General features: G+C 44.3%; 1 protein-coding gene across 1 annotated transcript in view; it reads right to left on the bottom strand.

Moving 5' to 3' along the window:
- LOC311108925 (cadherin-7-like) overlaps nucleotides 1–16,258 on the bottom strand; it is a gene marked incomplete at both ends in the record, with an annotated part of 155,198 nt that overhangs the window by 7,094 nt on the left and 131,846 nt on the right. The window contains one exon of the mRNA XM_084151703.1: nucleotides 15,324–15,575. Within this exon, the coding sequence (XP_084007829.1) occupies nucleotides 15,324–15,575 (252 nt within the window). The remainder of the gene's footprint in view (nucleotides 1–15,323; nucleotides 15,576–16,258) is intronic.

The raw sequence follows: 16,258 nt of genomic DNA on the forward strand, positions 1-16,258 counted from the left end.
GACACCCTGAGGCTTGTGGACACTGGCTCTCAGATTGACTGCAGGCCGTGTCTACACTCTCTGTGGGTCGGCCTGACGCACCATCTGCATTTTTCCTGGCCTGTGGACAATATCCTAGTCGAACTGATCCAGCTTCTTTAGCCATCTAGGTAACTGTCCCTCAGGTTGTTTGAAGTTATTCAGCCACCTCAGTGAGCTGGGATCAGTTCTCAGTAGAAATTTCCTCCCCAGCAGAAAGTGTCTGAAATGTTTAAGAAACACTACCACAGCAATAACTTTCTTCTTGGTAGCTGAGTACTTCCTCTCCTGTTTTGACAACGCCCAACTGGCATATGCTACTACTCTCTCTCTACCCTCGTGTTTCTGGGAGAGGAATTGCACTTATGCCTGTGTCACGTGTCAGTATCCAGAATGAAATTGATATTTGGGTCAGGGAAAGCAAGTATGCAGGATGTGGTAAGTTTGGACTTTAGTTCATTAAAGGCCACTTCACATGCTGCGTTCCACTCAAACGTTTTACATTTTAAATTTTAGTCATTTAGCAGACGCTCTTATCCAGAGCGACTTACAGTTAGTGAGTGCATACACTTTTTCCATACTGGCCCCCCGTGGGAATCAAACCCACAACCCTGGTGTTGCAAGTGCCATGCTCTACCAACTGAGCTACAGGAGGTACAGGTTTTCCCCTAATCTGTCAATGAGTATGTTTACATGCACACTAATAATTTGATATGAAACTGATTATGGCAGTAGGCCGAGTATGGAAATAGTAATGTAAACACCTTACTCTGCTTATCTTAATTGGCTTAAGGTCAAAATCGAAGTAAACATATGCCTATTAAAACAGCGGTGTATTTGATCTGTGCATGTGCCAGCACCAGTAGTAGTCTTATGTGCGAGTGAAGTGATGCATCTTACAAATAGTTTTCACATACAAACTTTATATGTCCGAACTCAGAATCAAATTAGCTTCGCAAAAATAACATGGTCACTGTGATAGAGGGTTTATTTTGATTGCCGATTTTCTGCATTAACAAAAGTCCCTTCAGGTAGCCTGATTTAAAATGTGTCCATGTAAACAGGATTATTAGGGAAAATCGTTCTTCTTGTAAAGCATGTAAAAGTTTTAAACGAACTATTATAGTAATCTGATTTTAAACAAACTATTATAGTAATCTGACTATCCATGTGACCATGCTTACTCTGTACAAAGGCTCAGCCATAGCTGCGGAATACTATAGTATGACGCCAGGCCTAAAAACCTTCTTGCCTCTTACAGTGTCTTGGAGCCAGACTGTCTCTGTTTTGATGGGGTTAGTGGACACTCCCTCAGCCGAGATGATGTGTCCCAGGTTGCTCACCTGTGACCTGAACAAATGGCACATAGATGGTTTCACATGAAGTCCTGCCTGTTCCAATCTGCTGAAAACTTTGTCTAGGAGCTTCACATGCTCTTGGAATGTATGACCAAACACTATAATGTCATCTAAAGTACACCAGACATGTTGTCCACTGTAAGTCAGCCAACACCAGGTCCTTGAGACACTGGAAGATGCTTAGAGCATTCGTCAACCCAAACCCCATGACCTGGAATTTGAAAAGCCATCTAAGCAGTTTTGCAACGATCCTCGGGGTGCATCTCGACTTGCCCGTACCCAAGTCTAAAGTGGAAAACCACTGGGCACCGGCAAGCGAGTGCAAGGTCTCATCTATCCTATGAAGTGGAAATGCATCTTTTACAGTATTCTCGTTAAACCTTCTGTATTCCGCACAAAACTTATTTCTTACTAACACCACTGGTGCTGCCCGTGGACTGCTGGATGGGTTAACATGTCTTGCAAATGCTTGTCAAACTCTGCTTGCAGATGAACAGGCACCCGCCTCAATGCTTGTTTGATAGGCCTGGTATCCCTTGTGTTTATCCTATGCTGGACTAATTTTGTGCAGCCCAAGTCAAAGTTGCCAGTGCTAAACACTCGCACATACCTCCTCACCATTTCCTTTACAGCTCTCAGCTGCACCTCAGTTAGCTGGCTACAATCTATGTCCAGCTTTTGCATTAACTGTTCTACGTCCCACTTTGCTGTGGTGGGAGAGTATGTCGGCTGGTTAGAATCCTGTAGGCTAGCATGGATAGTGTCTTCACTACCCTTCTCCCAGATAGAGAAATCCCGCAGTTCAGTGCCCTCCCTCAGTAACTGTTGTTCAGGGGTTACATTCATCACACACACAGGCAGTTTACCCTTCACTGAGATGCCAACGCTACATGCTACCAACAGGTTACTTACTGTATATCAGTGACTTTAGCACACGGCTCAAGAAGACCCTCAGTTTGTCATTGTTTACTGTGCCCTCAACCAGTTATAAACATTTCACTTCTGGAGGGGATATCGTGTCATTCATCACCACCACTTTACACATTCCCCATGCCCCTCCCCTGAAAATCAACAGAATCTGTTTCTCATGTTTTCTTTTGCAAATTCAGTACAGACCTGTATTTTACCAGGAAGTCTGTCCCTATCAGTGCACACTGGTCTGCGTTGCCAGCGACAACAAAGTCCCAGATCAGATTCAGACCATCAATGCTCATGACCGTGGACCAGCTCCCCAGGACTGAGAGAAACTGTAAATTTGCTACTTTTCTGTGGTATGGTTGCAGTGTACCATTATTACCTCCAGTAGCATTTCTGCTATACCTGTTCGTGAACCATGGAAATCTATGGCCTTCGAGTCCACCATGACCTCACACTCAAAGTCAGCAATTTTGCACTCCCCACACTTGAAACTTTTGAGCGTGAAAAACCCAGCAGCGTTAAAGTTCTTGACACAAACCAGTGCGCCTGGCACCTACTACCCCATTCAAAGGCCCTACTATCATACCCCGTTGTCTTGCCCATTAACCCTCTGAATGGCACACATACACAATCCATGTCTTAATTGTCTCAAGGCATAAAAATCCTTATTTAACCTGTCTCCTCCCCTTCATGTACACTGATTGAAGTGGATTTAACAAGTTACATCAATAAGGGATCATAGCTTTCACCGGGATTCACCTGGTCAGTCTAGGTCATGGGAAGAGCAGGTGTTCTTAATGTTTTGTACACTCAGTGTATGTTTATGTCACAAAAATGATACATTTGTTGTGTTGCCTACTGCTATGAACTGTTACATAAGCATCATATGTTGCTTTCGCAGTAGTTGTGTTTATAATCATTAATCACTCAATAAGTCATTAGTAGTAGCTGGGACTGTGGTCCTCTTCTTTTTCTCATTCAGACAAAGCTAGACAGAGGGGCCAGGGTAGAGAGACAATAATTTGGTTTGAGTGACAATAGTCATGGCAACAGAAGTCTGGTGTTGAGGGGTTGCTCCTTAAACGCACAGCGAAAAATAAAAAGGTGCTAAATCTTATCCAATAATGGTGTCAACTTTCTTTACAGTTTCAAATGTGGCTAGAACCATGCGGATATGTATCTCCAAAAAGGATTTTGATCAAAGCTAAAAATTGGGAAAAATACAATATGTTGAGCCTGTATGTCACGTACACTCCCTCTCCGGCGTTCGAGGTCACCGGTCCTGGGATTCATCATTACGCGAACGTCATCATCAGGCACACCTGGACTCAATCACCTTCCTGATTACCACCTCAGTCACCGGCTTCATCAAATCAAATCAAATTATATTGGCCACATGCGTTGACTACAACAGGTGCAGACATTACAGTGAAATGCTTACTTATGCCCTTAACCAACAGTGCATTTATTTTTTTATAAAAAAGTAAAATAAAACAACAACAAAAAAATGTTGAGAAAAAAAAGAGCAGAAGTAAAAATAAATTAACAGTAGAGAGGCTATATATACAGGGGGGTACCAGTGCAGAGTCAATGTGCAGGGGCACCGGCTAGTTGAGGTAGTTGAAGTAATATGTACATGTGGGTAGAGTTAAAGTGACTATGCATAAATAATTAACAGAGTAGCAGCAGCGTAAAAAGATCGGGTGGGGGGTGGGGGTGGGGGGGCAGTGCAAATAGTCTGCGTAGCCATGATTAGCTGTTCAGGAGTCTTATGGCTTGGGGATAGAAGCTGTTGAGAAGTCTTTTGGACCTAGACTTTGCACTCCGGTACCACTTGCCGTGCGGTAGCAGAGAGAACAGTCTATGACTAGGGTGGCTGGAGTCTTTGACAATTTTGAGGGCCTTCCTCTGACACCGCCTGGTGGATGGCAGGAAGCTTGGCCCCAGTGATGTACTGGGCCGTATGCACTACCCTCTGTAGTGCCTTGCGGTCGGAGGCCGAGCAGTTGCCATACCAGGTGGTGATGCAACGAGTAAGGATGCTCTCGATGGTGCAGCTGTAGAATTTTTTGAGGATCTGAGGACCCATGCCAAATCTTTTCAGTCTCCTGAGGGGGAATAGGCTTTGTCGTGCCCTCTTCACGACTGTCTTGCTGTGTTTGGACCATGATAGTTCATTGGTGATGTGGACACCAAGGAACTTGAAGCTCTCAACCTGTTCCACTACAGCCCCGTCGATGAGAATGGGGGCGTGCTCAGTCCTCTTTTTTTTCTCCTGTAGTTCACAATCATCTCCTTTGTCTTGGTCACGTTGAGGGAGAGGTTGTTATCCTGGCACCACACGGCCAGGTCTCTGACCTCCTCCCTATAGGCTGTCTCATCGTTGTCGGTGATCAGGCCTACCACTGTTGTGTCATCAGCAAACTTAATGATGGTGTTGGAGTCGTGCCTGGCCATGCAGTCATGGGTGAACAGGGAGTACAGGAGGGAACTGAGCACGCACCCCTGAGGGGCCCCCGTGTTGAGGATCAGTGTGGCAGATGTGTTATTACCTACCCTTACCACCTGGGGGCGGCCCGTCAGGAAGTCCAGGATCCAGTTGCAATGGGAGGTGTTTAGTCCCAGAATCCTTAGCTTAGTGGTGAGCTTTGAGGGCACTATGGTGTTGAATGCTGAGCTGTAGTCAATGAATAGCATTCTCACGTAGGTGTTCCTCTTGTCCAGGTGGGAAAGGGCAGTGTGGAGTGCAATAGAGATTGCATCATCTGTGGATCTGTTGGGGCGGTATGCAACGTGGAGTGGGTCTAGGGTTTCTGGGATAATGGTGTTGATGTGAGCCATGACCAGCCTTTCAAAGCACTTCATGGCTATAGACGTCAGTGCTACGGGTCGGTAGTCATTTAGGCAGGTTATCTTAGTGTCCTTGGGCACGGGGACTATGGTGGTCTGCTTGAAACATGTTGGTATAACAGACTGAGTCAGGGACATGTTGAAAATGTCAGTGAAGACACTTGCCAGTTGGTCAGCACATGCTCGGAGTACACGTCCTGGTAATCCGTCTGGCCCTGCGGCCTTGTGAATGTTGACCTGCTTAAAAGTCTTACTTCCATTGGCTACGTAGAGCGTGATCACATAGTCATCCGGAACAGCTGGTGCTCTCATGCATGCTTCAGTGTTGCTTGCCTCGAAGCGAGCATAGAAGTGGTTTAGCTTGGCTGGAAGTCTTGTGTCACTGGGCAGCTCGCGGCTGTGCTTCCCTTTGTAGTCTGTAATAGTTTTCAAGCCCTGCCACATCCGACGAGCGTCAGAGCCGGTGTAGTACGATTCAATCTTAGTCCTGTATTGACTCTTTGCCTGTTTGATGGTTCGTCGGAGGGCATAGCGGGATTTCTTATAAGCGTCCGGGTTAGAGTCCCGCTCCTTGAAAGCGGCAGCTCTACCCTTTAGGTCAGTGCGGATGTTGCCTGTAATCCATGGCTTCTGGTTGGGGTATGTACGTACGCTCACTGTGGGGACGACATCATTGATGCACTTATTGATGAAGCCAGTGACTGATGTGGTGTACTCCTCAATGCTATCTGAAAAATCCCGGAACATGTTCCAGTCTGTGCTAGCAAAACAGTCCTGTAGCTTAGCATCTGCGTCATCTGACCACTTTTTTATTAACCGAGTCACTGGTGCTTCCTGCTTTAGTTTTTGCTTATAAGCAGGAATCAGGAGGATAGAGTTATGGTCAGATTTGCCAAATGGAGGGCGAGGGAGAGCTTTGTATGCGTCTCTGTGTGTGGAGTAAAGGTGGTCTAGAGTTTTTTTTCTCCTCTGGTTGCACATTTAACATGCTGATAGAAATTAGGTAGAACGGATTTAAGTTTCCCTGCATTAAAGTCCATGGCCACTAGGAGTGCTACCTCTGGATGAGCGTTTTCCTGTCCACTTATGTCCTTATACAGCTCATTCAGTGCAATCTTAATGCCAGCATTGGTTTGTGCTGGTAAATAGACAGCTATGAAAAATATAGATGAAAACTATCTTGGTAAATAGTGTGGTCTACAGCTTATCATAAGATACTCTACCTCAGGCGAGCAAAACCTCAAGACTTCCTTAGTATTTGATTTTGTGCACCAGCTGTTGTTTACAAATATACACAGACCACCACCCTTGTCTTACCGGAGTCAGCCGTTCTATCCTGCCGATGTAGCGTATAGCCTGCTAGCTGTATGTTGTCCATGTCTTCGTTCAGCCACGACTCGGTGAAACATAAGATATTACAGTTTTTTATGTCCCGTTGGTAGGATAACCATAATCTTAGGTCATCCAATTTATTCTCAAATGATTGAACATTGGCTAATAGGATTGATGGAAGAGGCAGTTTACTCGCTCGCCGTCGGATCCTTACAAGGCACCCCGACCTATGTCCACGATATCTCTGTCTCTTTCTCATGCGAATGACGGGGATTTGGGCCTTGTCGGGTGTAGGATATCCTTCGCGTCCGACTTGTTGAAGAAAAATGATTTGTCCAATACAAGGTGAGTAATCGCTGTCCTGATATCCAGAAGCTCTTTTTGGTTATAAGAGACGATGGCAGAAACATTATGTACAGAATACATTTCAAATAACGCGGAAAAACACACATAATAGTACAATTGGTTAGAGGGCTGTATGTCACGTACACTCCCTCTCCGGCGTTCGAGGTCCCCACAGTGACCGTAGGTACATATCCCAACCAGAAGCCATGGATTACAGGCAACATCCACACCGACCTAAAGGCTAGAGCTGCCGCTTTCAAGGAGCGGGACACTAATACGGACGCTTATAAGAAATCCCGCTAAGCCCTCAGAGGAACCATCAAACAGGCAAAGCGTCAATACAGGACTAAGATTGAAACCTACTACACCGGCTATGACGCTCATCGGATGTGGCAGGGCTTGCAAACTATTACAGACTACAAAGGGAAACCCATCCGCGAGCTGCCCAGTGACGTGTGCCTACCAGATGGGCTAAATGCCTTTTATGCTCGCTTTGAGGCAAGCAACACTGAAGCATGCATGAGAGCACCTGCTGTTCCGGACGACTGTGTGAGCAAGACCTTTAAACAGGTCAACTGTCACAAGGCCGCAGGGCCAGATGGATTACCAGGACGTGTACTCAGAGCATGCGCGGACCCCCTGGCAAGTGTCTTCACTGACATTTCCAAACTCTCCCTGACTGAGTCTGTAATACCTACATGTTTCAAGCAGACCACTATAGTCCCTGTGACCGAGAAAGCGAAGGTAACCTGCCTAAATGACTACCACCCCGTAGCACTCACATCAGTAGCCATGAAGTGCTTTGAAAGGCTGGTCATGGCTCACATCAACACCATCATCCCGGAAACCCTAGACCCACTCTAATTTGCATACCGCCCCAACAGATCCACAGAAGACGCAATCTCAATCGCACTCCACACTGCCCTTTCCCACCTGTACAAAAGGAACACCTATGTGAGAATGCTGTTCATTGACTACAGCTCAGCGTTCAACACCACAGTGCCCACAAAGCTCATCACTAAGCTAAGGACCCTGGGACTAAACACCTCCCTCTGCAACTGGATCCTGGACTTCCTGACGGGCCGCCCCCAGGTGGTAAGGGTCGGCAACAACACATCTACCACGCTGATCCTCAACACGTGGGCCCCTCCTGTACTCCCTGTTCACCCACGACTGCATGGCCAAGCACGACTCCAACACCATCATTAACTTTGCTGACGATACAACGGTGGTGGGCCTGATCACCGACAACGATGAGACAGCCTATAGGGAGGAGGTCAGAGACCTGGCAGTGTGGTGCCAGGACAACATCCTCTCCCTCAACATGAGCAAGACAAAGGAGATGATCGTGGACTACAGGAAAAGGATGGCCGAACACGCCCTCGTTCACATCGACGGGGCTGTAGTGGAGTGGGTTGAGAATTTCAAGTTTCTTGGTGTCCACATCACCAACAAACTATCATGGTCCAAACCCACCAAGAAAGTTGTGAAGAGGGCACGACAATGTCTTTTCCCCCTCAGGAGACTGAAAGGATTTGGCATGGGTCCCCAGATCCTCAAAAAGTTCTACAGCTGCACCATCGAGAGCAGTTGCATCACCGCCTGGTATGGCAACTGCTCGGCATCCGACCGTAAGGCGCTACAGAGGGTAGTGCGTACAGCCCAGTACATCACTGGGGCCAAGCTTCCTGCCATCCAGGACCATTATACTAGGCGGTGTCAGAGGAAGACCCAAAAAATTGGCAAAGACTCCAGTCACGGCAAGTGGTATTGGAGAGCGAAGTCTAGGTCCAAAAGGCTCCTTAACAGCTTCTACCCCCAAGCTATAAGACTGCTGCACAATTAATCAAATGGCCACCCATTCTATTTACATTGACAATCCCCCCCCCCCTCCCCCTCCCCCTCCCCCCTTGTTTTTACACTGCTGCTACTCACTGTTTATTATCAATGCATAGTGACTTTACCCCTACCTACATGTACAAATTATCTCAACTAACCTGTACCCCCGCACATTGACTCGGTACCAGTACCCCCTGTATATAGCCTTGTTATTGTTATTTTATTGTGTTACTTTTTATTTAGTAAATATTTTCTTAACTCTATATCTTGAACTGCATTGTTGGTTAAGCATTTCACGGTAAGGCCTACAGCTGTTGTATTCGGCGCATGTGACACATAAAATTTGATTGGATTAACAGGTTAATATCAAGCCCTTTATGTTTTTTTCAAGTATCTCATGGAATGTAGGCCTACATTGAACACCACACATTGGCTGCTACTGTAGGCTGAATGATAGAACAGCTATTTCCATGTTAAAATGTTATGGGATGCATTTTCTCCATTATTTTTGATGGTAGGCGACTCTTGAAACTGTAACTTAATGTGGGTACAGCCTCAGTGTTCACAGTAAACGTGCACTGGAAGTTGCACAGAATTTCCACAACGTTCAAGTTTGCACTCAGCAGACATGAAATTTGCTCAGTGTCGAGGGAACATTGCATGTAGCCTATGTATCTTGTAATGTAGTCATTTTAAGCATAATTTTATCATTCACGTGTTTGTCACAATTGCAAATACTTCGGCAACTTTGTATTTGTAGTCGACTTCGTTCTGAAGTTATCGGCAGCCACAGTCTGATAGAAAGCCTAAACATCTTGATTCTATGTTTAACAGAGATCTTTTGTGAATAAAGTGACGCAAAAAAGCATTTGATGATGCACTTTGGCTGCTCTACGTAGGGTATGGATCAGTCGTAGATATGCGAAGGTTTTTAAGAGCCACATTACTAACGAAGGCTCTGGGAAACACCTCATATACTAAAGATACATCGTCAGAAGGTTCTAACGATGATCATAACGCTACGAAGGCTCTTGGAAACGAGGCCCTGTTCTACTCTACTACGGATGGAGGACACCTGGGCTGAAAGCACCTGAGGACGCAGCAGCAGCTGCAACACCCCTAGTCTAATTCGGGGCTCTCCTCTCAGCCCAAACAATGCAATCATTCGCAATCACGGCCCCAATTGCAGTGCCACAGATTGAAACAGGCGTTGATGGAGACGCGCAAGATCTGGGAGCCAGGACGGAGAGGAGAGAGAAAAGGGTTGTGCACAGGGTGTTAATGCAAGAGGGGGAGTTAGGGAGGGATGGAGGAGGGTCACGCAGAGAGAAGGGGAAGGGGAGAGCAGAGAAGAAGAAGTGGAGGAGAGAGAGAATGGAGTATAAGGAGACAAAGTTTAGCAGCACAGACTGATGAAGGCAGATAAGGACTCATGCACCCATGGGTCAGCTCACGCACACGCACACATATACACGCATTCGCACACACACAGACATTGGCTTGGACTGGAACCCATTAGTTCTAAGCCTCTGGCCTGGGGCCATGCAGTGGCTTTTCATTAGCAATGCTGGGTTCAGAACTCCACCACTACCTCTTTCCCCTGTTGCTCTTTTCCTCTTCTCATTTATTACAAAATCTCCTTTGCAATAAAAATAAGTTAAACTTTTTGCGAACTAAAATGAAAGTGAGTTTTGGCTGGCCATATAAAAACAACGATGATTTTGTTACTGTATATCCTTGTCACGATCGTCTAAGGAAGCGGACCAAGGCGCAGCGTGTTGAGCGAACATGTTGACTTTATTTAATTAAAGCAACCACGAAACCAACAAAACAAATGACGACAGTGAAGTCCACAGTGACAATGACTGACTAGGAACAAAAACCCACAACCCCAAGGTGAAAACACACAGTATAAATATGGCTCCCAATCAGAGATAACGAGCCGACAGCTGACACTCGTTACCTCCGATTGGGAGTCACTCAATACAAACATACAACAACCTAGAAATAGACACAACAGAACTACCAACATTGAAATAAACACATAGAATGCACACACCCTGGCTCAACATAACGAGTCCCAGAACCAGGGTGTGACAATCCTATTAAGACTCTATATCAACGTTCACTAAAGTTCACCAGCGCATTAAACTATTATTTTGACTGTGCTGTGGGTTGGTGTAAAAATCCTATCTCTGGATTTAATGGGCAATAATAAAGAACATTTGTGATGGTTCACTGTTGCATTTTCTTTGTGGCTTAGTTTATAAAATCTAATTTACAAATGCAATCATTAATAGAAAAAGCTCATTGTAAATGTGGCTAGCGTTATCTTCATGTGAGAGACAAGTCATAAACCCAGGCACAGTCACAACCTGCCAAAAAGTGAGAATCCTTTACACACACTGTACCTTATCCCTATATCCACAAACGCATGCCCATACCCTGCAAATAATTAGTCGTTAGGACGTCCCCGGGACGTCACGAAATGGTTGCCTGAAGGTTGCCTGAAGGTCTTGCCTGAAGGTCTGGAGGTCTTGTCTAGTTCCCGGTTTGTCCCGGGGACGTCCCGGAGGACATTTCTAGGACTTTCTTGGGATGCTGGGTCATGGTCCCCTCAAGGTTTTTGTCTATTTCCCGGTTTGTCCCGGGGACGTCACATGATGGTCGCAAAGAAACGTTCTCCCCCCAAAGAAAGACAATCTAACCAGGGCACGTGCACCCTAGTTTCATTACACATCACCCCTTGTTACTGTTGCCAAGTACATCAAGGCCCGGATTGGTGAACCACTGATCCAGTTACAGCTCTTTGGCAATGATAGAGACACCCACACACAAACAGTGCTTTTAACATTGTGTTTTCAAGTGACATATTTGACACACAGTACATGACTACACTGTGTATGTGTATTCATACAGTAATTATCATTTAACATGTCCTAACCTGGAATTTGAACTCACAACCTCTTGGTTCATAGCATTCTAATCTTCGCCACCATGTCCGTATCAATGAGTACGGTTACATGCACACAATAATGTGATTATTGTGGATAGTCAGCATAATATAATAGTTCAATTAAAACGTTTACATGCTTTGCAAGAAGAATGATTCCTGTAATAATCCTGTTTATATGGGCACATCTGAAATCAGGCTACCTGATGGCACTCTGATAAATGCAGAAAATCGCCAATCAAAATAAACGTTTTACCACAGCGACCATGTAATCTTTGGAAAGCATATTTGATTCTGAGTTCGGACATATAAAGCTTGTACAGTAAAGGAAAAAAATATTTGATCCCCTGCTGATTTTGTACGTTTGCCCACTGACAAAGAAATGATTAGTCTATAATTTTAATAGTAGGTTTATTTGAACAGTGAGAGACAGAATAACACAAAAAAATTCAGAAAAATGCATCTCAAAATGCATTTTAATGAGGGAAATAAGTATTTGACCCCCTCTCAATCAGAAAGCGTTCTGGCTCCCAGGTGTCTTTTATACAGGTAACAAGCTGAGATTAGGAGCACACTCTTAAAGGGAGTGCTCCTAATCTCAGCTTGTTACCTGTATAAAGGACACCTGTCCACAGAAGCAATCAATCAATCAGATTCCAAACTCTCCACCATGGCCAAGACCAAAGAGCTCTCCAAGGATGTCAGGGACGAGATTGTAGACCTACACAAGGCTGGAATGGGCTACAAGATCCTCGCCAAGCAGCTTGGTGAGAAGATGACAACAGTTGGTGCGATTATTCGCAAATGGAAGAAACACAAAATAACTGTCAATCTCCCTCGGCCTGGGGCTCCATGCAAGATCTCACCTCGTGGAGTTGCAATGATCATGAGAACGGTGAAGAATCAGCCCAGAACTACACGGGAGAATCTTGTCAATGATCTCAAGGCAGCTGGGACCATAGTCACCAAGAAAACAATTGGTAACCCACTACGCCGTGAAGAACTGAAATCCTGCAGCGCCCGCAAGGTCCCCCTGCTCAAGAAAGCACATATACATGCCCGTCTGAAGTTTGCCAATGAACATCTGAATGATTTAGAGGAGAACTGTGTGAAAGTGTTGTGGTCAGATGAGACCAAAATGGAGCTCTTTGGCATCAACTCAACTCGCCGTGTTTGGAGGAGGAGGAATGCTGCTAACATCACAGTACAGTTGAAAAATATATGGCAAATAGAAATCCAATATGGATGGTATTAAGAGATAGATGGGTGGTGTTGAACGGAGTTGAAGGATGGGACTAATAACATCTAACAACAAGCAATAACTACAAGATAACTAATAATGTAAGCATACTGTGTCCATAATAAGCATAATAAGTATATAGGTTATAGGTTGAGAGCTTTTGTGAAAGAGCACAGTTAGAAAGATATGGTATGGCATATTCAGTGGGGGAAAAAAGTATTTAGTCAGCCACCAATTGTGCAAGTTCTCCCACTTAAAAAGATGAGAGAGGCCTGTAATGTTCATCATAGGTACACGTCAACTATGACAGACAAAATGAGAAAAAAAATTCCAGAAAATCACATTGTAGGATTTTCAATGATTTTATTTGCAAATTATGGTGGAAAATAAGTATTTGGTCAATAACAAAAGTTTCTCAATACTTTGTTATATACCCTTTGTTGGCAATGACACAGGTCAAACGTTTTCTGTAAGTCTTCACAAGGTTTTCACACACTGTTGCTGGTATTTTGGCCCATTCCTCCATGCAGATCTCCTCTAGAGCAGTGATGTTTTGGGGCTGTCGCTGGGCAACACGGACTTTCAACTCCCTCCAAAGATTTTCTATGGGGTTGAGATCTGGAGACTGGCTAGGCCACTCCAGGACCCTGAAATGCTTCTTACGAAGCCACTCCTTTGTTGCCCGGGCGGTGTGTTTGGGATCATTGTCATGCTGAAAGACCCAGCCACGTTTCATCTTCAATGCCCTTGCTGATGGAAGGAGGTTTTCACTCAAAATCTCACGATACGTGGCCCCATTCATTCTTTCCTTTACACAGATCAGTCGTCCTGGTCCCTTTGCAGAAAAACAGCCCCAAAGCATGATGTTTCCACCCCCATGCTTCACAGTAGGTATGGTGTTCTTTGGATGCAACTCAGCATTCTTTGTCCTCCAAACACGACGAGTTGAGTTTTTACCAAAAAGTTCTATTTTGGTTTCATCTGACCATATGAAATTCTCCCAATCCTCTTCTGGATCATCCAAATGCACTCTAGCAAACTTCAGACGGGCCTGGACATGTACTGGCTTAAGCAGGGGGACACGTCTGGCACTGCAGGATTTGAGTCCCTGGCGGCGTAGTGTGTTACTGATGGTAGGCTTTGTTACTTTGGTCCCAGCTCTCTGCAGGTCATTCACTAGGTCCCCCCGTGTGGTTCTGGGATTTTTGCTCACCGTTCTTGTGATCATTTTGACCCCACCGGGTGAGATCTTGCGTGGAGCCCCAGATCGAGGGAGATTATCAGTGGTCTTGTATGTCTTCCATTTCCTGATAATTGCTCCCACAGTTGATTTCTTCAAACCAAGCTGCTTACCTATTGCAGATTCAGTCTTCCCAGCCTGGTGCAGGTCTACAATTTTGTTTCTGGTGTCCTTTGACAGCTCTTTGGTCTTGGCCATAGTGGAGTTTGGAGTGTGACTGTTTGAGGTTGTGGACAGGTGTCTTTTATACTGATAACAAGTTCAAACAGGTGCCATTAATACAGGTAACGAGTGGAGGACAGAGGAGCCTCTTAAAGAAGAAGTTACAGGTCTGTGAGAGCCAGAAATCTTGCTTGTTTGTAGGTGACCAAATACTTATTTTCCACCATAATTTGCAAATAAATTCATTAAAATTCCTACAATGTGATTTTCTGGATTTCTTTCCCTCAATTTGTCTGTCATAGTTGACATGTACCTATGATGAACATTACAGGCCTCTCTCATCTTTTTAAGTGGGAGAACTTGCACAATTGGTGGTTGACTAAATACTTTTTTTCCCCACTGTAGAAGCAAACCGGATGGACATCATGAAAATTATCGGAGAGGTTGAGGGTAGAGGAAGTTCAGGAGTAAAAAAACCCAAAATAGAATTATTTTTGTAATTATTATTGTGTCCATAAAATGTATATAGTATGCATAAGCTGGAAGTAGAGGCCTAAGCATTGTTGTTCACTAGTTTACTCCAATTAGGGAAGGGGTGGTGGGGTTGGAAGATAATAAAGGGAAATATATTTTTTTAAAGGATGTGTATGTGTATGTATGTGTGTATGTATGTATGTATGTATGTGTATGTGTGTATGAAATAAATAAAACTTTTAAAAATCATTTTTAAAAAAGTACTGAGTAAAGGGTCTAAATACTTATTTGAATGTGATATTTCCAGTTCTTATTTATTTATAAATTTTTTGCAAAAATGTCTACAGACCTGTTTTTGCTTTGTCATTAAGGAGTATTGTGTGTAGATTGATGAGTGGGAAAAACAATTTAATCAATTTTAGAATAAGGCTGTAACGTAACAAAATGTTGAAAAAGTCAAGGGGTCTGAATACTTTTCCGAATGCACTGTACAATCACATTAGTAAGTTCTCTAAAAACGGTGAAAACGGACATTCAAGAACATGGAGACAACATGAGAATACTACCCATAGATGACATCATGGTTGATCTTACCCAGCAGTGTAATGATGCATCCCAGAATGGCGACCAGGGCCCCTGTACTGAGGCCGGCAGGAAGTGTGTATGCCACGGCTGCACACGATTGGGCCACACCGTCCGAGTCACAGTCACACACGTTCACTGATAGGGTGTTGGTGCTACTGAGGGCAGGGCTTCCACTATCGACAATCAACACGGGCAGTCGGTACAGCATCTGCTCCCGTCTACGAAACCCTCCACGTTTCGTTACGATAGACGCAGTGTTGTCTGGAAGGGAGGGTCATGAACATGATCAGTCAGGAGGAAGTGGAAGAGTATTTAGAGATCAAATCCTGCATAGTCTGTGATGACCCTACAGACTGTGGATCAACCCTTGAATGATTGATATCATCTACAATTTAAAGCAACTGTTAATATAGGAGATTTCTGTATCTCACAAATCACATATGCTATAGCTGCAGCGACTACTTTATACTGTGTTTTGTTTTTATGCTTTGTTTTTGCTTTGTTTTTGATGCTTTGTACTACAGTCCGCAAAAACACTACAGTAAATACTACAGTCAGCAAAAACACCACAGTAAATACTACAGTATACAACAGTCCGCAAAAACACTACAGTAAATACTACAGTGTACTACAGTCTGCGAAAACACTACAGTAAATACTATAGTATATACACTACTCTTTCTTTTACACCAGTATTTATACTATAGTAAACTGTAAATACTACAGTATATTATAGTATTCCTACCATAGGATATATACACAATAGTATTTTTTCAATTATGAATCGTAACAACTGAGTAATAGAAGAGAAAGCTCAGAGGCATAATGTCAGGGTAGTCCAGACCAGAAATGTTTTACAGAAGGGGAAAATAAACTTAGCAAAAAAAGAAACGTCCTCTCACTGTCAACTGCATTTATTTTCAGCAAACTTAACATGTGTAAAT

Source organism: Coregonus lavaretus (assembly GCF_964263955.1).
Source record: "Coregonus lavaretus genome assembly, chromosome: 34".
NCBI classification, from domain to species: Eukaryota; Metazoa; Chordata; class Actinopteri; order Salmoniformes; family Salmonidae; genus Coregonus; species Coregonus lavaretus.